The sequence below is a fragment of the Schistocerca piceifrons genome, chromosome 4 (genome assembly GCF_021461385.2).
Source record: "Schistocerca piceifrons isolate TAMUIC-IGC-003096 chromosome 4, iqSchPice1.1, whole genome shotgun sequence".
NCBI lineage: Eukaryota > Metazoa > Arthropoda > Insecta > Orthoptera > Acrididae > Schistocerca > Schistocerca piceifrons.
Genome location: NC_060141.1, coordinates 828165334 through 828188238, shown reverse-complemented (window position 1 = coordinate 828188238; position 22905 = coordinate 828165334). Strand labels below are relative to the sequence as shown.

The following is a 22905-nucleotide window of genomic DNA, read 5'->3' as shown; positions in this document are numbered from 1 at the left end:
AATCCTTGCAGATGAAGTTATTTTACTAACCACAGATTGATGGTCTCCCATCAAAAACTCTGCACCCAGTTATCTTACGGCTCTTGCATTGAGGTCACTCAGTCACCTCTAGAACTAAACTGCTCTCCTGGCACCAAGTGTATTGGCTGGGCATAGACTGGCACGTCGAACATCTTATCCGCAACTGTCATCAGTGTGAACAACAGCAAGCAGCTCCCAACCACATGCTCTCACCCTAGTCGATGCCCTCATGCCGATGGGAGCTGGACTTTGCGGGCCCCTTCTCAGATACAACACGGATGATTGTCCTCGATGCATACTCCATCTTCCCGTGCGTGATTAGCTGATGGTCCTCAAGTACAGAGACTGCTTAGCAGAATTTTCACTATTGAAGGAGTTCCTTTCATGCTGGCATTGGGACAATGGACCACAATTTTGCTCCCGAGTCTTCAGCAAGTTCTGCTGCAGAAATGGTATTCGGCACGTGTCTTCCCACCCTCAATCAAATGGCGAGACCTAAAGACTGGTACAAATTTTTAAAACACACATGATGAGATATGTGGTCCACACACCTGCAAACAAGCTGCTAACACTCCTTTTGAGTTCCTACAGGTTGACACTGATAGGGAAGGAGAGAGTAGCCATCATCTCCACACACTCCTCTATCTCGTGCTGTTGTGGGGCAGTCCGTGGCACTGTCTCCGTAATTCTGGCTGAGTACCTGCATGTGGACACAGGGCTTCAGATGCAAGGACAACTGGATTCTGGTGGTCGTTCAGCAGCAGTGGGGATGCTGCTACCGCCTCTGTACCCTTCAGTGGACACACACTGTGGCAATGCCACCTTTTGTTTCTCTTTTGCTAGATCCTCTACTCTCTCCTCTCCTGCTCTTGACCTGTTTCTGCCTCCCACTTCTCAGCCCCATTTTCCAATCCCAGCCATGATCTTATCTTTCTGAGTTTATAGGCCATCTGAGACAGAACAAATGTTGGGAGAAGATCAGGCTGCAGTACCAGCCTCACTGATACTGCCCGCACCACTGCAGCTCCCTTCCCTACTAGGATCTGATGCAAACATCGACTGGCCACCGCTACCGACATCGGACCCACAGAGACCCTGACTGTGCCGCCAGGCACAGATCTTCTGCCCGTATTCTCCCATCCGAGCCACCTGGTGACTGGAAAAACTGGACGTGCCATTCAATGCTTCCGCAGACATTGCCCTGATCCGGGGCACTGCCTGCGTGCCAGCCGAGCAGTGGCCAACATGCCGAGACGCAGCTCACCACTTCCCCGTGGAAGATGAGATGTGGTAACCTACTGGTGCATATGACACAGCAGTCACTTCCCATCTACTATTGCAAAGCGTGACCACGAGGGGGAGACACTACGACTGAGTGACCACACATGACAGCTGCACTAGTGCCAACCAGCTCCACGCTGTCTACATATGCGATCGCCCACATTCTGTTCACGCTCATCGTGTGATTCACTATTCTAGCTAGAGCTGTGCTGTGCATGTTTTTCCACATGACTAAGCCATACATTGTAGCCATTGTGAACTATTTTCCTGTTAGACTGTTAAATATATTTGTTCTGAAGGTCTCTTCTCATGTTTTTGTTGTTGTTGAGAGTTACAACTAATAAGCTGTATACTCGTATAGGTACTGTATTGTATGAGATTAAGAAGAGATCCGGATAAACTGAAAGAATCAAGGATTGCTGAGAGTTTCAGAGGGAGTATTAAGCAGAGACTGATTGAAGTAGGGGAAAGGTATACAAGAGAAGAATAAGTAGCTTAGAGAGTTGATCCAGTAAAGGCAGCAGAAGTTCAAACATGTAAAATGATGTAGTGTAGTAGGAAAATCTTAGAAATGAAGTTACTGAATTCAACTGACCAAAAGAAAAAACACAGAAATGCAGTAAATGAAGCAGGTGAAAGGAAATAACGATTTCTAAAAATAAGACTGATAGGAAGTGCAGAACGGCTAAGCAGGAATGACTAGAAGGCTGCAGAATTATGCATAACTACAGGAAATAAGAATGTTGGTAACGTGAAAATTAGTTAGACATTTGCAGAAAAGACAAGTAGCTGTATCAATAGCAAGTGTTCAGATAACAAACAAAGTGTAGGAGGGGAAGCTGAAAGGTGGAAGGAATATATAGAAGGATTGTTGCCATTTCTGTGGTCTTCAGTACAAGAACTGATTTGATGCAAATTGTGCTACTCTATCCTGCACAAGCCTCTCTGCCTCTGAATAACTACTGAAACCTACAGCCTTTTGTACATGGTTACTGTACTCATCCCTTGCTCTTCCTCTATTATTCTTACCCCCCAAACGAGCCTCCAATACTAAATTGGTGATCCCTCAATGCCTCAGAATGTGTCCTATCAGCTGATCCCTTCTTTTATTCAAGTTATACCACAAACTTCTTTTCTCCCCAATTCTTTTCTGTAGCTTCTTGTTGGATACATGATCTACCCATCTATCTTCAGCATCCTTCTGTAGCACCACATTTCAAAATCTTCTATTCTCTTCCTGTCTTAAATATTTACTGTCCATGTTTCACTTCTATACAAGGCCTCACTCCGGACATATACCTTTAGAAAAAGCCTCCTAATACTTAAACCTATTTTATCTTCCGAAACAATTTTCTTCCTGTTGCCAGTCTGCATTTTATATCCTTTCTGCTTGATCATTATCAGTTATTTTCCTGTGCAAATAGCAAAACCCATCTTCTACTACCAGAGTCTCATTCCCAATCTAATTCACTCAGCATTGCCTGATTTCATTTGGCTACATTCCATTACCCTTGTTTTGCTTTTGTTGATGTTCATCTCATGACCTCCTTTCAAGTTGTTGTCCATTCCATTCAACTGCTCTTCCAAGTCATTTGCTATCTTTGACAGAATTACAGTGTCGTCAGCAAACCTAAAGTTATTATAACCCTCCCCGAATTTTAATTCCTTTTCTAAATTTCTCTTTAGTTTTCTTCACTGCTTTCCCAATATACAAATTGAATACCATCAAGGACATGTTATAACCTTGCCTCACTCCCTTCTCAACCACCACTTCCCTTTCATGCCCCTCAACTCTTCTAATTGCCATTTGGTTTCTGCATAAGTTGTATATAACCTTTCACTCCCTGTATTTTAACCCCGCTACCTTCAGAATTTCAAAGAGTGTATTCCAGCCAACATTGCTAAAAGCTTTTTCCAAATCTGTGAAAGGTATAATTGTAGGTTTGTCCTTCCTTAACATGTCTTAAAGATAAGTCATAGGGTCAATGCTGCTTTGTGTTCCTGCATTTCCCCGGAATCCAAATTAATTTTCCCCAAGGTTGGCTTCTACTAGTTTTTTCCATTCTTCTGTAAATAGTTCATGTTAACATTTTGCAATTGTGGCTTATTAAACTAACAGTTTTTTTTTCTCAGCAATTTATTACAATAAACAAAGCACAGACATGAAAATATGATTTGATTTTTCACATGAAATCATATCTTAGAAAATGAGTGAGAAAGGTCACACATATATTTAAGGATCAGAGTTGATATTTTTGTTGATTCTTTACTATCAAGTAACTCTGTATGTTGCTCCATAGCTTGACAAATAATTATTGACTTTCATTTTATGTTGAAGCTGGTGCTGCAGGCATTTCAGAGGTCAGATGTTCAGTTTTATTTTGTAGCATCCTCCTCCGTCTTTGGATGTATTTTATTTTTCCATCCTCTTTTCTTTTCAAACGATACTTGTGTGTTATCTCCAGAGCTTGTTGGAGTGGTGGTCGAGCTGCAGTGTATGTCTGGATACAGAGAATCTCCTTTTGGGTTTAAGGAGTCTGTCTGATTTTTGTTGTTATTAAGATATTTATTTTGTATTTCAGTGACAATCTACAAAAGATGTCAAGAGGTTTTACCTCTTCCCTCATTGACTCCAGCGTTTCACTTACTAATTTTATTTCCCTTTCAATACGTTCCCAGAACTTCAAGTCTTCCATTACGTTGAGCCACAGTTTGGTACTATTCATGTCTGTCAACACCTGCTTTGTTCGGAATTGGAATTATTGCATCCTTCTTGAAGCCTGAAGGGTATTTCAGTTGTTTCATACATCTTGCCCAACAGCTGAAATAGTTTTGTCAGGGTTTTCTCTCCCAAGGATATCAGTAGTCCTGACGGAATATCACCTACTCCAGGGGCTTGTTTTGGTTTAGGTCTTTCCATAATCTGTCATATTTTTTGCAGTGTCATATCTCCTAGCTTATCCTCACTTATGTCCTCTGCTCTTTCTATAATACTACCTTCAAGTACATTTCCCTTTTATAGTTCTTCTATATATTCCTTCCACCTTTCAGCTTTCCCTTCCTTGCTTACTACAGGTTTTTCTTCTGAGTTGTTGATATTCATACAACTGCTTTTCTTTTCTCCAAATGTGTCTTCAATTTTCCTATAGGCAGTACCTATCTTTCCCCTAGATACAGGTGTCCTGTAGCCATTCTTGCTTACCTGCTTTGCATTTATTGTCTAGCTCATTTTTTTAGATTTCTTTTGCCTGCTTCATTTGGTGCATTTTTACATTTTCTCTCTTCACCAGTTAAATCCAGCATCTTCTGTGATATCCAAGGATTTCTACTAAGCCTTGTCTTTTTATCTATTTGACCATCTGTTGCCTTCATTATTTCATCTCTCAAAGCTAATCATTTATCTTCTGCTGTATTCAAGTTTCCTGTTTCAATAATTCATTGCCCAATACACCCTCTGAAGCTCTCAGCAGCCTCTGGTTCTTCCAACATATCCAGGTCCCATCTCCTTATTTTCCTACATTTTTCAATTTCTTCAATTTTAATCTGCAGTTCATAAACAATAAATTGTGATCAATGCCTACATCTGCCCCCGGAAATGTCTTACAGTTTAAAATCTGATTCCATAATCTGTCTTAAAATTACATAATCAATCTGAAACCTTCTTGTGCCTCCAGATCTCTTCTACATATACAACCATCTTTATGCTTCTTAAACCAAGTGTTAGCAATGATTAAATTAATTCTACGCAAAATTCTACCAGGCAGTTTCCTCTTTCATTCCTTTCCCCCAATCCATATTCACCTGTTATTTTCCCTTCTCTTCTATTATCTACTATCGGATTCTAGTCCCCCATCATAATCAAATTTTTGGCTCCATTTATTTCATCATACATCTTTTCAATCTCCATCTGCAGAGCTAGTTGGCATATAAACTTCTACTACAGAGTGTGTGTGTTGGCTTTATGTATATCTTAGCTACAATGGTACATTCACTATGCTGTACTTTGTAGCTTTCTTGTGTTCTTATTTTTTATTCATTATTAGACCAACTCCATCATCTGATTTTGTATTTATAGACAAGTTCTCACCTGACCATACACCCTGTTCATCTTGCCACCAAGCTTCTCTAAACTCCACAATATTCTTCTTCACCTTATCCATAACCCTTTTTAAATGTTCTAACCTGTCCATCCGATTAATGCATCTAACACTCCACACTCCAATCCATAGATTATCAGTTTTGTTTCTCCCGATCATGACATCCACCTGAGTAGTACCCACTTGCAGATCCAAACGGGCTTCAGATTATTTTAACCAAGAGGATGCCATCATCAACCACACAGTAGAGCTGCATGCCACCATGGAAAATAAATGTTGTAGTTCCCCCTTGCTTTCAGCCATTCACAGTACCAGCACAGTAAAGGCATAACAGTTGATGTTACAGGGTTAGATCAGTCAGACATCAAGACTGTTGCATCAGCAACTACTGAAGACGATGCTGCCACTCTTCATGAACCACATGTTTATCTGCCTCTCAACAGATACTCCTGCATTTTGGTTGCACTTACAGTACGGTTATCCGTATATTGAGCTACGCAAGGCACCCCACCATGACAAGGTCTATGGTACATAGGGGAGAGTAGAAGGGTTATACATAGCAAATGAACTTTATGACAATATTATGGAAAGGAGAGGGAAAGTAGATACAGTGGAGATGGGAGATATGAACTGCCCATAGAATCTGACAGAGCACTCAGTTGAAACAACATTCTTGGAATAGGTAACATTCCCTCAGAATTATTGTGATCCTTGTGAGAGCCAGACATGACAAAACTAGTCCACCTAGCATGCAAGACATATGAGATACATGAAATACAATCAGACCCCAAGATGAAAGTAATAATTCCAATGCCAAAGAAGGCAGGTGCTGACAGATGTGAATATTACCGAACCATAAATTTAATACGACGTAGTAATATGAATATAATAGAGGGAAACATTCCACGTGGGAAAAATATATCTAAAAACAAAGACGATGAGACTTACCAAACAAAAGCGCTGGCAGGTCGATAGACACACAAACAAACACAAACATACACACAAAATTCAAGCTTTCGCAAGAAACAGTTGCTTCATCAGGAAAGAGGGAAGGAGAGGGAAAGACGAAAGGATGTGGGTTTTAAGGGAGAGGGTAAGGAGTCTTTCCAATCCCGGGAGCGGAAAGACTTACCTTAGGGGGAAAAAAGGACGGGTATACACTCGCACACACACACATATCCATTCGCACATACACAGACACAAGCAGAAAAGATTGGAAAGACTCCTTACCCTCTCCCTTAAAACCCACATCCTTTCGTCTTTCCCTCTCCTTCCCTCTTTCCTGATGAAGCAACTGTTTGTTGCGAAAGCTTGAATTTTGTGTGTATGTTTGTGATTGTTTGTGTGTCTATCGACCTGCCAGTGCTTTTGTTTGGTAAGTCTCATCATCTTTGTTTTTAGATATAAGACGTAGTAATATGGACATGAATTACTTACAGAAACTGGTGGAAACCAACATCAAGGAAGATCACTTTAGGTTCTGCAGAAACATAGGAACAACTTATCTTAGAAAGGCAAATGATATTTACAGTATTTGTAGATATAGAAAAGGCTTTTGACAGTATTGATGTGACTACACTCTTTGAAATTATGAACGTAGCAGGGATAAAATACTTTGAATAATCACTTATTTTCAATTTGCACAAAACCCAGACTACTGCTGTTAGAAACAAAGAACATGGAAGAGAAGCAGAGGTTCAGAAGAGAGTGAGTCTCAATGTTTTCCAGTCTGTATGTTGAGCAAGCAATGAAGGAAACAAAGGAGAAATTTGGAAAAAGAATTAAAGTTCACAGAGAAGAAATAAAACTTTAAGTTTAGATGATGACATTGCTATTCTGATAGAGATGGCGAAGGACTTAGAAGAACAGTTGAAAGGTATGGATATTGTCTCAAAAAGAAGTTGTATGATGAGCACCAACAAAAGCAAAACAAGGGTAATGGATCAGGAAGTACTGAGGAAATAAGACTGCGGAACAAGACTTAAAGTAGCAGATGAATTTTGATATTTGGGTAGTACAATAACTGATGACGGCTGAAGTAGTGTGGATATAAAATGTAGACTGGCTACAGAAAAAGCATTTCTGAAAAATAGGAATTTGTTAACATCTAATATAAATTGAAGTGTTAGAAAATCTTTTGTGAAGGTATTTGTCAGGAGTGTGGCCTTGCAAAGTGAAACATAGATGATAAGTAGTTCAGACATGAACAGAATAGAAGCTTTTTAAAAATGGTGCTATACAAGACTGCTGAAGATTAAATGAGAAGATTGAGTAATGAATGAAGAAGTATGGAACTGAATTGGGGACAAACAGAATTTATGGCACAACTTGACTGAAACAGGGGTACAGTTAAAAGGATACATGTAAGGCATCAAGGAATTGTCAATTAGGTGAAGGAATCAAGTGTGCACAGTAAAAATTGTACAGGGAGACCAGGGGAAGTACACAAGAAGCAGGTTCAAATGGATCTAGGTTGCAGTAGTTGTTCGGAGATGAAAAGGCTTACACACTGGAGGACACAGTAACAACAATTATTGAGTCCACTGTGTCATATATTTTTAAGTTTCATTTCTCCAATCAATTATTAGTATAGTTTATTGTGTTTTCAGTAAATATGGAATGTGTTGTATACCCTTGGCCCTTATATATGTATCTAAATCTGTTTACTATAATTATTACAACATCACGAAAAGGAACGTTGCTACTCATCATAAGGTGGAGGGCGGAGATGCTAAGTCGCAGATAGGCTCAACAAAAAGACTGACACAAATAAAGCTTTCGGCCAACAATGCCTTTGTCAAAAATATAACAAACACACACATACACACACACACACATACACACACACACACACACACACACACACACACACACGACTGCACTGCCACTGGCAGTGTGGTTTCAGTTGCTACAGGTGTGTGTGTGTGTGTGTGTGTGTGTGTGTGTGTGTGTGTGTGTGTGTGTGTGTTTGTTTGTTGTGCCTCACTGTGATCAGCATCTCTGATCTCTGCTATATGGTGAGTAGCAACTTTCCTTTTCAAAATATTGTGACATTCCATCCTAGAATTTCCTTTGTTCACTATAATTGTTATGTATACCTGACGTAACCCATATCATGTAGGGCCTACATGACAGCTGATAAAGAAATATAAATCTATAATAGTGATATGACATCGTACACTCTGTTGTTACTTTAAAAAAAAGCACAATTAGTACAAAGATGGCAATGAAAAATTCCATGACAAAGTTTAAAATGTCCTTTCATAGGTCCCTGTGAAATAAAATTTTCCCTTGTAATGCATTTTTTTCATTATAAGTGGTTTGTTACAAGTGGAATATATGAAATGAAATGATTATATGGCATGTTGGCTGGGAGGCCCCATCCGGGCAATTTCGGCCGCCAAGTGTGAGTCTTACTTCAGTCGATGCCACATTGGACGACTTGCGTACCAGTGATGAGGATTAAATGACGATGCAGACAACACGACAACCAGTCCATGAGCGGAGAAAATCTCCAACCCAGCTGAGAATCGAACCTGGGCACGCTGCATGAGAGGCAAGCACATTACCACTAAGCTAAGCAGGCAGACAGCGGAACATATGTCTGAATGTAACTCTAACACGCCATGCAATTATTTATCACCATACTTGCTGCCCTTCTCTGTATATTTTTAGTGTCCCCTGTTAGTGCTATTTGGTGTGGATCCCACCCACTTCAGCAATATTCTCCCTACAAAGTGTGACACCCAAGTATTTGTATGAGTTTGCTAATTCCAAATGAGAATCACCGATATTATTGTCAGCAGATACTATGTTGTTGTTGTCCCCCCCCCCCCCCCCCCCCCCCCCCCCACTGGCAGTACTTCGTTATAGATAACTGTGTCATTTGCAAAAATTCTGATGTTACTCTTAATATTGTCTGCAAGGTCATAAATATAAAACATTAAAAGGAAGAGCCCGAACACACTTCCCTAGGGCAAACCCAAAGTTACTTCTATGCCTGACAATGACGCTCCATGCAAGATAACATGCTGTGTCCTCCCTGTCAAAAAAAAAAAAGTTCTCAATCCAGTTACAAATTTCGTAATGGTATGATTGTTATTTTGACAATAACCGTAGGTGTGTTATGGAGTTAAATACTTTTCAGAAATGCTGCATCTTCCTTACTTCCTTGATCCAAAGTATGTCATGTGAGAAAAGTGTGTGTTGGCTTTACATGATCAATGTTTCTGGAATTCAAGCTGGTTGGCATGGAGAAGGTAATTCTGATTGAGATACCTTGTTATGTTTGAGCTCAGAATATGTTCTAACATTCTACAACTCATCGATGTCAAGGATATTGGAAAGCAGTTTTGTGGATCATTTCTACTATCCTTATTGTAGATGGCTCTCCCTGGAGGCACCACCTTATCGTAGCACTGTCTGTGCGGGTGGGAGAGTTTGGGTGTTCCTGTGATGCTGAGAGCTATACCGGTGGTAGCGTAGCTACTGGCAGGTTCAACCTAGCCGGTCAGGTCTCAGCAGAGGAGCCAGACGAAGTGTGCCTCACAACGACCTACCGTCCTTTCCTCCCTTTCCCTTCCAGTCCCTTCCCTTTCCTTCTTCCCTTCTGTCAGTCTCTTCATCGGTGTAGGAGGCGGGTAATATCGATAGGTTTCTGTACCGACGAAGCAAGGCACCTGTGATGTGCCTTAAGGGTGTATGTCAGGATACTTCCAGTGGCATATGGCCATTCACTGCATCCCCTGCCTCTTGCCAGTCGTATCGGCCCTACGATCCACTGCCAACCAGAGGCAGAGGACGAGAGTGTGGATCTGCATCTGCACAACTGCTTGTCCACTTTAAATACCTTCACGCGCAGATGACTCTGGCAAAGTTTCAATGGACTATGAGCTTTGAAACTCCTGCGGCAATGGAGTACTGATGGTGAGGCAAGGGTTTGGTGTACCTGAACATTAGTTGGTGCTCTGCACATTAGGTGGTCAGACGGTGATGGTCGTTCTGGTACTCGTGAGAGACAGGAGGACTGGTTCGGCAGCTCATCAGACGACAAAGCAGCCCTATTTAGGATCGCTCTGCTTTCCCTAATCTAGGGAGGGGCCTAGAAAAGGTGGCCTAAACATAGCCCGTCTCAACCCAGCACAAGTGGCAAACTGCGGTCACTTGTTCACTAACATATGCGGTCAAAAAATTAATAAAATAAACAGTTACCTTAAATATCTAATGATTGGAGTCTGGAACGTCCGTACTTTACAGGATAACGACCATAATCAGTGCCCAGAGAGAAAGACAGGACTTATCGCAAGGGAATTGGCTAGATATAACATCGACATTACCGCCATAAGTGAAACACATCTTAGTGACTCTGGACAGTTATGTGAACCGCTCGGAGGTTATACCTACTACTGGAGTGGAAAATAATCCACTGAAAGGGCGGAAAGTGGGGTAGGCTTTGCCATACGCAATAAACTGGCATGTTCACTAACAGAACTCCCAAAAGGTATCAGTGACAGAATAATAACATTCAGACTTCACCTGGCATCCAAGAAATATCTTCACTTGATCAATGTATACATTGCCATCTCCGGATGAAGAGAAGAACAAGTTCTACCAAGACCTCCGACATGTCCTTAGGGATATTCCTTCTGCAGATAAACTTCTGTTACTTGGTGATTTTAATGCTCGTGTTGGGAATGATTTCAATGCTTGGAATGGAGTCCTCGGTCGCCATGGGATTGGAAAATGCAACTCGAATGGTTTGGATCTTCTAACTCTATGTGCCGAGTTTGAACTCTGTCTGACAAATACATATTTTTGTCTGCCTGAAAAATATAAAATGACATGGATGCATCCGCGATCTAAACACTGGCACCTTCTGGATTATGTGATAGTACGGAATAAAGATCTTGGTGACGTACTGGTCACACGTGCAATGAGCGGCGCTCAGGGATGGACAGACCATCGACTCGTGAGGTCCACGCCGAGCTTCACACAAAATACCAACAAAATTGTCCTGCAAAATCTTGGCCAATGATCAGACTACGAGAGCAAAACTGGATGAAAAATTTGGTGTCGATGGCCTTTTGATATCTGAATCTGCCCCTGTAGATGAACAGTGGAGTGCATACGCTAGCAGACTGCGTGGCTGTGCTTCAGAAGTCTTGGGAAAGCCTCAGAAGAAGCACCAGAACTGGTTTGACGACTCAGATCCAGAGATCAGAAAGCCAATTAATGATTTCAGAACCTCTCTTCGCACCCCTGATGATAACAAGCATAGAGCAGCGCATTACAATCTGAAAGTGAAGGTACGTGCTCTCAAAGACAGTTGGTGGGCAAATAAAGCAAATGAAATACAGTTATATGCCGACACACACCAAACGGGCAGATTCTTTGAGTCCCTGAAAACTATCTTTGGTCCAAGAGTTGGGAAGATAGCACCAGTCTATAACAAAGATAAAAGTTGTCGGCTGACGCAACAGAGTGACATCCTGTCTCGGTGGGCGGAACATTTTAATGACGTTCTTAATCCCGACCATCAGACAACCCATATTCCATACATAGAAGCACTTGAAGACCTGCCAATTGAGGAACAACTTGCGGATGCCACTTCCTACGATGAATTCATTTCAGCACTGGCTAAGCTGAAAAATGACAAAACAGCAGGATTAGTTAACTTGCCATTAGAGCTATATAAATATGGGGGGGCCAAACATCAAGAAACCATTGTTTGCTCTGATCTTAAGGATTTGGGAGTATGAAATGATTCCACAAGACTGGAAAGATGCTTGTATTTCCAAGATCTATAAAGGCAAGGATGACATATCAGACTGCAGCTCCCACAGGGGCATTTCTCTTCTCTCAGCAGCGGAAAAGTCCTTGCCCACATAATTAACACCCGGTTAACACACTTTGCAGAAAAACTGCTACCAGAGACCCAGTGTAACTTGCACCCAAACAGAGGCACAGTGGATGCCATATTTGTTGTCAAACAAATGCAAGAGAAAAGTTTAGAGCAACATCGGCCTTTGTTCATGTGCTTTGTAGACCTGGAAAAAGCTTTTGATCGTGTCCCACAGGAAGCTCTCTGGATCATACTAAAGAAAACTGGGTGCCCTGACAAAATTGTCAGTTTGATTCGGCAGTTTCATGAAAACATGATGGCAAAAATCCGCCATGAGGACAAGCTCTCAGAACAGTTTCCCGTCACATGTGGTGTAAAACAAGGCTGTGTTCTGGCTCCCACACTCTTCTCACTTTACTTCGCAGTTCTTATGAGAGACACGACCAAAGCCTGTAGTAATCAAATTAGTCTCGACACAAGGACAGACAATAGTGTCTTCAACATCTCTTACCTCAGAACAAAAAGTCGCGTAACCAAACTATCCATCTTAGAGATTCTCTACGCGGATGATGTATGCATGATGGCTAATTCTTGCAAAACTCTTCAGACTTACATAAATCTGCTAAATGCCTCCTGCAGAAGATTTGGCTTAGCCATTAGCATCACTAAGAGGCAAGTTCTCAAACAGCCACTTAGAGGTCTTAATGCAGATGACTCCAGTATTGAGATAAATAACAAACCCTTGCAAAATGTGTCAAATTTCAAATACCTGGGAACCCAAATTAGAAGTGACAACAGTCTGACAACGGAAATCGCAGCGCATATAGCCAGCGCAGTCTCAGCCTTCAGTAAGCTTAATGACCGAGTATGGAAATCACATGATCTCAAACTACAAACAAAAATTGCAGTCTACAAAGCAGTAGTATTATCCACCTTACTCTATGCCTCGGAAACCTGGTGCTGTTACAAAGCTGACATTAAGAAGCTAGATAAATTTCATCTTTGATGTCTGAGATCAATTCTGCGCATCAAATGGCAAGACCGTGTCCCAAACACGGAGATTTTGCGCCGCGTCAAACTGGCTGGTATTGAAGCTTTAATAATGAAACATCAACTGAGATGGAGTGGTCACATAGTACGCACGGATGACAATAGGCTACCTAAAGCGGTGTTCAACTCGCAGCTCTCGTGCGGGAAGAGGAGGAAAGGTGGTCAACACCTGCGATATAAAGACACCATTAAACGCCACCTTGCAGCCTGTGGCATTCCAAGCAACCGTTGGGAGGAGCTAGCATTGCGTTGATCGAAGTGGCGATCAACTGTACATAAGAGCATCGAACAATTCGAGCAAAAGCATCTAATGAACCTGGATGCTAAAAGAGAGCTCCGAAAATCTCAGCTCAAGCCTGTCTACACGTATACTTACAACTCCGCTGGTCAACTTCACTGTGCTTCATGCAACAGGATATTCAAAGCGAAATTCGGATTCACGAGCCACATCCGAGCCTACCACAACAAGGACAGAGAAGATTGACGAAGTCGCTGTCGCCGGACACGGCGAAGAGGACATCACCACCATCTTGTAGATGGGTGTGACCTGTGTTTTCTTCCAAGAACTGGGAACAGCTTCTGATGGATCTACAATAGATTATAGTTAGATAGGCTAACTCAGTTGCAAATTCAGTATAGAATCTGATAGGGATTTCATCAGGGTCTGGAGCTTTGTTCAGTTTTAATGCTATCAGCTGTTTCTCAACACCAATTACACTAATACTTATTTCACTCATATTTTCAGTGATGGAGTTTAAATTGGGGCAATTTCCCTGGGTTTTCATTTGTAAAGGAACATCTGAAAATGAAGTTAAGAATTTTCAGCTTTTGCTTTATACCCCTCAATGTCAATTCCCGTCTCATTCGCTAGGGACTAGATAATAATCTTGGTGCCACTCAACAGCCTTTACATATGACCTCAATTTCTTTGGATTTTGTGAAGGATCATTTGACAATATTCTGCTGTGGTAGTAATTGAAGCCTTCATGTATTGCTCCCTTAACAACCAAATGTGTTTCATTCAACATCTCTTTATCTACACCTATTATGCATTAATATGTTTCTTCACAAGTCTCCTTACAGTGATTGTATAGCACGAAACGTCCCTCACATTATGAACTGTTCTACAGGGTACTTATCTTAAATTAGGATGTTTAATGGATTCCTCAGGATGAATCCTAGAAAATAACTATCTTCCCTGTAGGCGTTATGCTTACTGCTGTAGGTTAGAATCAGCAACAGATTTAAAAGGAAAAATACATATAATTTTTCGTTGTAGAAGCATTCTGCAATATTTGCTACTATTCCTCTACTTTCCCTGGACACACAACTCAACTTACTGTTTCTGACGGTCAGCAACGGGCAATGAACTCATTCACAGCACATTCGATGCAAAATAATTTGAACGCTAGTTAATGAAATGGTATCATGCGCTAATTAACTTTTGCTTACAAAGTCAGGATCCCATACAATAAATATTTCTAGTTCAAGATTAATAAAATTTTTGTCGCGGGGAGGGGGGGGGGGCTACAGACCCGAGATAAGAGCGAAGAATTGGTAATTTCGAGCACTTTTTTGTTGATATGAACAGCTTAAGACATTGTGATTTTAACAGTGGCCACATATCGCATACAAAGTACTTTTATCAATATAGGGTGCTAATAAAAAAGTAATTAATTGGGGCCATCTTTAAAATTGCTGAACATATCTCAAAATGCTGCTTTATCTTAACGCAATGACAATACATAACAAAAGCAACGTTCGGTTACAAATTCTACATTATAGGGCGCTAATAAAAAAGTAATTAATTGGGGGCTATCTTTAAAATTGCTGAACATATCTCAAAACGCTGCTTTATCTTAACGCAATGACAATTCATAACAAAAGCAACGTTCGGTTACAAATTCTACATACGCCCTTTTCCACTTCCCTTCTGCCTAGACTCCCCTCCCTCGCATAGTTCTGCTCGAAATGGGCGTGGCTTTTAGGTTTTAAGAATAGTGCTTGGGGTTGTCTCTTAGTTAGTAGCGAACATTTCATTTATTATAGCCGGTACGAAAAAAAGATATTTTTTACTAAACATCAAATGCCCAGTAAGTAACGATACAGTATGCAATTACGAAGGAATATCCGGTTTTGTGAAATGTCGTCAGTCTTTTGTCACAGCTGTTGGCAATAGTGACTCATTCGCTGTCGTTCGGGTCGGTGGTCGTTAGGACCTGAGCAACGTTTTGTAGTTTCGTGTCATAAAAGTAATTTTGCCACCATTCCGAATATCATGGCTGCTATTCGTAAGAAACTAGTAATTGTAGGTGATGGTGCATGCGGTAAAACTTGCCTTTTGATTGTGTTTAGCAAGGATCAGTTTCCAGAAGTCTATGTGCCCACAGTATTTGAAAACTACGTAGCCGATATTGAAGTTGACGGCAAACAAGTCGAATTGGCTTTGTGGGATACAGCTGGTCAAGAGGATTATGATAGGCTTCGGCCTTTGTCATATCCAGATACCGATGTTATTCTTATGTGCTTCTCCATCGATTCGCCTGATTCCTTGGAAAATATACCAGAAAAGTGGACTCCAGAAGTAAAACACTTCTGCCCAAACGTTCCTATCATCTTGGTTGGAAACAAGAAAGATCTGAGAAGTGATCCACACACTATCAAGGAGCTTGGTAAAATGAAGCAGGAACCTGTAAAACCAGCAGAAGGAAGGGCCATGGCAGAAAAAATAAATGCATTTGCCTATCTTGAATGTTCTGCAAAAAGCAAGGAAGGAGTACGTGAAGTTTTTGAAACAGCAACAAGAGCCGCTCTTCAAGTCAAGAAGAAGAAATCCGGCAGGTGCAGGCTGTTTTAAGCTGCGAAAACTTTGATTATAGTGAGTTCATTTTCAGTATTTGTATTCAAAGTTTTAGTAACAGGTTTGCCGAAAATTAAATAAATTGAAACTTTAAATATTTAGTGCTTGTTAGTATATATGCTGTTAGATTTCAAGAACTTAATGGGAACTCGATGTGCAATCACAGTGCGTGTGTTTAGTGTTCGTTTTAAACACTAGATAATTTTGAGGATCCATTCTAGGCAGTGTTATGGAATAGGCATATCCGAATGTTTTGTTGCATTTGTAATGTAATATTCCAATCGTTGCAAATGATATTGACTGTAGTAAGATACTTCCATAGTATCATAAATCAACAGAAAATTGCCCCCCCCCCCTCCCCTCCTGTCGTCTTATGATGAGTGACCATTAGTGTTGTGTGTATTTGTGTTAATTTGGGGAACGAAGGACAAATGGATATATGGACAGGTACATGTAAGAAAGAATTGTTAAGCTTTAAGCAGTTCATTTCTTTCTTCATACATTTAGTAATCAGTAAGCAAGAAGTCTTGTTAGCCTTCTGGTCATTCAGCTGTAAGTATGATGACAGTGTAATGTTAGCATTCCAGCTTGCAGCAGTTGACATGTTTGCATCCTTATAGGATAATGATTTGTTGAATGTTAGTGCTTCAGTTCTGAGCTATATGTACCTGCAAGCAGTAAGCTACAAAGGAAATCATGAGGTTTTGTTGAAATATCTCTCTCTCTCTCTCTCTCTCTCTCTCTCTCTCTCTCTCTCTCTCTCTCTCTCTCTCTGACTGACTGCAATATACACGTAACTGCATTGGTGTCGTTCTTGTCATTTGGGTAAGGCTGAAACTTTTTAAGACTTATTAAATCATGTGCAGCCTGACAAAACTTGGCAAAATTAAATATATTGAAGTGCAAACATTACCTTCATTATAATTAATGAACTTTATTTCAGTAAGTGGTTGGGGTTTATATCCAACATTTGTGATTTTAAACAGCTATAGGAAATCATGATGTGCCAAGTATCTAGTGTGAATAAATGTCTTCATTTGTTTTATCCAATATTTATATCACTGTTTCCACTAAACTGATTATTTTATAAAAGATTTTGTCCAACTCTTTATATTAGACTTTGTTAAAAATCTTTGCATTTAAGAACAGAATTTACATGATTCTGCAAATGTTGTGTAGCATAAACACCCCCACTTTTTGATTTTGCCATATTTATGTATAAATTATTTTCTGGTCTCAAGACTGACAGCCATGTCTTAACACTCATGTTTGTGATATATGTAACTTAGCCATATTTAAAGCAATTTTTCGTTTCTCTTAACACTATTATGATAAACATCATACTGTCTCCATATATCAGAGTATTTCTGTTATTTGTACAATGGTTTGAATAGTGTGATTTTAAACTTTTGAAGTTAGAAAATGCGACTTGTCTGTAACTATAAATGATAATATTAAGCTGCAGTGCGAATGACTGAAATCAATAACTTGGTGCTAGTGTAGCAGCTATTCTCTCTTTCTGCATATAATCTTGTTGCTTAAAGGTTTTTTTAGTTTGAAGAGAGTATTAATTGTATTGACACATTTTTTTTATCTGAGAGGTAGAGTAATAATGGATACGAGAAATATATTTTTACTTACTTTCATACTGCTTTTGAGTTTGTTTTGGTTATAGGTAAATTTATCCCTTAAAAATTAATCTTAAAGAAGAAATATATAATCTCTCCTGTTGGAAACAAGGTTACAGCACAATTAATAGCTTGTTTTTATTATGGAAGTATTAAAAGTACTTTTAGGTAATGTTTCAGAATGTGGCTGCAAGTTCTTTTGGGAGAATAAGGTGCTGAAAAAAATATTTTGTTAAACCCTGTCTGAGTTCATTTATTGCAGTAAAGCATTCTGAGCTTTTTATAATTATGGTCCAGATTTACAAATTGTCCATTGTATTAATTAAATGTAACTTAGAAGTGGAATGAATATTTTGATATAAAAAATAACTGTTGTAATTTTTTTTAACCCCAGATAATGTACCTGATCCTTCCAAATGTTTCCTTAAGTTTTGCATAGTGCATTTACATGTGTGTCTAGTTTTCCATTCACTGATCAGTGCATTATCAATAATTTACTTATCTTAGTGGCTTAGAATTTAAATAGTAATTTGTCTCCTGAGCCATAGCTCAATTAATTACATGGACCACATGTGCAGCAAGCTATAACAGTTAAACTTCAAGAAGCAGTTGCATACATTGGTTGCATACGTCAAGAACATTTCTATGAAATTTTTTTGTGTGTAATTGATACTGAATTGGCATAATGCCTGTTTTCTGTTGAAGTTAGTTGTGCAGGCACTAAGATGAAAAGGATTAGTATCATTATTCCAATATTATTTTGCAAAGGAATAGTTTACTATGTGTTTGACTTTTAAAACAGGGACTATAAACTTCAAACACAGATGTTTGAGGAAAACTGAAGAAGGAAATTTTTTTATATTGGTAAATTTCCCTAGAATATTATGTATGTAGTTAAAAATATAATGGAAGTACCTGGAACAGACAGTATTTGTAGCATTAAGGACTCCACTATTTAGAACTTTTAGAATGGGGAATGTAGCTGTGCAAAACTTTTAAGCTATCAACAATGTGATTTTTCCTCCTGCTCGTTTGGAGAAATGTGGGCTGGTGGCCCAGTGATAAAACACCAGACTACAAATCCAAATGTCTTGGGTCCGGTCCCCAGTTTTTATGTCACTTATCACTTTTTTCAAATATGGCAATACTTGTTAATGTGAAAAATGATGAGTTGCACAATGTTAACTGTAGGTCCTCCTTTACCTGGCTGTGGAGTCAGCTCAAAGGTTGGAGGAAGGAAGTGGCATACAAATTCAAAGAGGACCATATGCTGTGATGTTAAAAACAGTCTTTGGATTGGTAACTGCTTTACTATACGTGTTGTACTTGCCAGTTTTTGTGCAGGATAGGCATCTCCTATTATTACAGTAGATAGGCTGTAGTAAATTTTGCTCAAGTTCACTACAGTGAACTTCCTAAGGTACAGATTAATCTAGAAATACCGACAGATCCACTTAACTGCTCACATACGAAACTAGCTTGTTCTTGTAGGTAGGTCTGTTTCCCGTAACCCTTCAGATGTCGTAGTGATATGCTTTGTGAGGAAATGTTTTGTGATCTGCATATTGAAATACCTTTGAAAGGCAATAAAATATGACAACTGGTGACATATTTTTGTCTGAGGATTGCAGAACATAATTCTTGAATTACTGTGTAGGCTCAGCTATGGATATAGCTTTCTGCAATGCACATTCTAATGATTTCAAGTTTGTCAAGATACTTAATGATGTGTGCAGCAGTTTGCTGAGGATTTTAGTGTGTGTAGTCAGAAGTGGGTAGGATGATTTGGCCTTACATTTTCTCTCCTTTCTTGTGGAGTGGCTGCACTGTAGCAGATATAATTTTGTCGGAGTAGACATGCTGATTCACAGGAGCATTAAATGTGTGAACTGAAACATTGTGCAGTTCATCCAAATTGGCTTCTGGAGGGTTATTGGCAATATTTTCTACACTTGTTGATCCTTTGCTTCATTCCCAGTCACGAGGGATACATTTGTCTTCCTAAAATGATTTGGAAAATAACATTTTGGCATATATCAAGAGCTACTACAGCCTGTTTGCTTAGCATTATGTAAAAGTGGTCTCTGAAACTTCCTACAGTCATCTGTTGATTACTTACCTGCCTACCAACAAAATTTTAAGTGTGTGTGTTCTATTATTGCAGTTAGCTCCTGTCCCAGTCCTTTTTATATCTCAGGCTGTTTTGAATTTCCTGGTGAAGTCTGATGGAAGCCTTGCTACTCAGCTTACTTAAAATCTGTAAATCATCAGTAAAGTGGTAATTTGCAATTGTTTCTCTAATCCATTATTTCACTCATAACTTTCAAATGGTCTGTTGTATTCATTCCTCTGCCTTATGAAAATCCAATGAATACTCTATGGCACTGGTGCCAATTAATGTGAACATTTTGTATATTAGAGTTATAGTTGTATTGTTTTGCAGTTATTGTATAATTCCTGTATTGTGAAATAGACCAAATATACAGAATAAATACACAATTTTAAGAGACACTGGTGGAAAATTATGCCACTACCAAGAAAAGGACATCTCTGACTGTACAGGGCAACCGAACACAGTTCCATTGCAGCACATGTAAAAGGTTCGCACAAAATCCCCACTTTAGATGCTTTGGAAATGAAATTAAGGGAAATTCTTCTGGCCATTGAACAAACGGCATTTGATATTGTTGTGAAGATGGAATTTATACTCCAATTTTGGGAAACACTTTCCTCAGTGCACATGCCATAGATAATTATACAAATTTCTTCTGTGTTGTTTTTCTTTCACCTTTAACCATTTCCACTGAAAGAGCATTTTTTTTTTTTTTTAGTATTGTATGCCAAATACACACCTGGCATTACTTCCAGAATTTGTTGTCAGTATTACATATGTGTTTCTGGTTTACTTTTTAGCTAAACAAGTATTTGAAAAAAATATTAAAAGAACATCCTTGATTTCTTGTAAAATTTTCCTTAAAATAACCATTTGCAATCATAAGAGAAGAAATTTGAAGTTTACCCAACATAAATTTCTATTTTATCATGTAATTTGTGTCCTCTTGCAGACATTTCTGAATAGCTTTAACAAAGCAAATTCTGCTATGGTTAGATTGAAATTTTCACCTTGTCACTAGTAGTTGTGTTCTTACATTTGAGATTTGTTTTTGCCCCCCATGTGCCTCAGAGATCTGTTGCTGTTCACCAAAGGAAAATAACTGCCTCATTTGTCTATGTTAGTACACTCATAATTCCCAAGGCTCTGAACTTGTAGTTCACGTATGACATTTGAAGGCATGCAGGTAGAAGAGGTTGACAGTGTTAAATTTTTGGGATTAAAGCTTGATAATAAATTCAGTTGGGAAGGGTGTACCACAGAATTGCTGAACTGCCTAAACAAGACTGTATTTGCAGTGTGAATTATGTCAGATACAAATATAAAAAAAAAACACATGCATACTTTGCTTACTTTCATTCTATTACATCATGTGGGATCATGTAACCCAAGGACAGCTCGCCAAACGGAGCAAAAGTTTTAGGGTGCAAAATAATGTAGAAACCTATTCGAAGACCTGGGTATTCTAAATACTGCTTCAGTATATTTATTCCTTAACAAAAGTTGTTGCATATAATGTCTCTGTTTCCAATCAGTGGCTCAGTACATAATATCTATACTAGGAATAGGAGCAATTTACATAAAGACCTAAAATAACTTTCCTTGCTCCAAAAAAGGTCCAATATTCAGGAATACATATTTTCAATAAATTGCCAGCAACTGTTAAAACCTGGGTTTCAGATAAAGCATTGTTTAAACAAAATTTTAATGTTACACTGTAGGAAATACTGCAACAAGCCACAAGTTTTCTTGAAGTGATTTTATTATACAGTTACTAGTTTAAAGTTCATCGCCAGATGGCAGTGTGGACTAATGTGAGAGTTTTAAGTTTGTGCCTTTGCTAGTTTGCATTTTTACTGTTCTTGTTGTTCACTTTGATATACTTTGGAATCACTCTTTCAGCTAGATACTTTTTGTTAAATACTATAACAAGTATTGTGTGTGTGTGTGTGTGTGTGTGTGTGTGTGTGTGTGTGTGTGTGTGTGTGTGTGTGTGTGTGTTTTTTTAAAATGGAGCCTTGTGTGTGTGTGTGTGTGTGTGTGTGTGTGTGTGTGTGTGTGTGTGTGTTTTAAAATGGAGCCTTGTGTGTGTGTGTGTGTGTGTGTGTGTGTGTGTGTGTGTGTGTGTGTGTGTGTTTGTTTTAAAATGGAGCCTGCACTTTGTGTAATCATGTGTTGCTGCTGATTGCAGTATTTCATACAGTGTAATTTACGAAAGCAGCTGAGGTGTCCTTGAATCAAAATGAATAAAATAATGTCATTATTACCCTGTCAGTTAAAGAGAACTTCAACTATTAAAAATAATACTTGCTGTAGCATTTAACAGAAAGGGTCCAGCTGAAAAGGTGATTCCAAAGTATATCAAAGTGAACATAATGAACAACAGTCAAAGTGTGCAACTAGCAAAGTACAGAAATGTAAAACTTGCAAATGAGTCAACACTACCATCTAATTATGGGCTTAGGCCCGAAGCTAGTAATGGTATAATAAAACCACTTCAGGAAAATTTGTGGCTGGTTGCGGTATTTCCTACAGTGTAATTTACAAAAACAACTGTGGCATACTCCAACCAAAATGGATAAAAATAAGTGTTTGAAACACTTTTTGGTAAGCAACTCCTCCTACTCTGTAGATAATATCTTAACAGGGACTGTTGGGCCAGTATTAATTCTGTAAATAATAGCAATTCCAGTTTACTGTAATGCATTCTCCTGGCAAATGATCAGGGAAGCAAGTATTATATTTACATGTTCTATGTTTTTTATGTTATGCTTTGTCACATGTTCCACATCCTGAGAATCATCTCATGTTTGTGTCTATGGAACAAAAACTGAATCATAATCTAGATATGATAATGGAAAGTCCTGGGTGGAATACAAGTAATGGAAGCAGTAAAGGTAACCAAAAACAGTAGTTTTGAGCAGTCTTAAGGGTAAATTAATGGGGAAGTTAAGTTGCTTATTTTGACCTAGTGCACCTTCCTATACTTAAAACATTCTCATTTGTGACATCTT

At 39.1% G+C, this 22905-nt stretch overlaps 1 protein-coding gene across 1 annotated transcript; it reads left to right on the top strand.

Annotated features, from left to right (window-relative positions):
* Positions 1–15337: 15337 nt before the first annotated feature.
* Positions 15338–18147, top strand: LOC124794754 (ras-like GTP-binding protein Rho1). Its single transcript, XM_047258369.1, has one exon. The coding sequence runs from the start codon at positions 15569–15571 to the stop codon at positions 16145–16147; it is 579 nt and encodes a 192-aa protein (XP_047114325.1). The 5' UTR covers positions 15338–15568; the 3' UTR covers positions 16148–18147.
* Positions 18148–22905: the final 4758 nt, after the last annotated feature.

What these genes read in the sequence shown, in the direction of transcription:
- LOC124794754 (XM_047258369.1), top strand. Translation starts at nt 15,569, where the DNA reads ATGGCTGCTATTCGTAAGAAACTAGTAATTGTAGGTGATGGTGCATGC.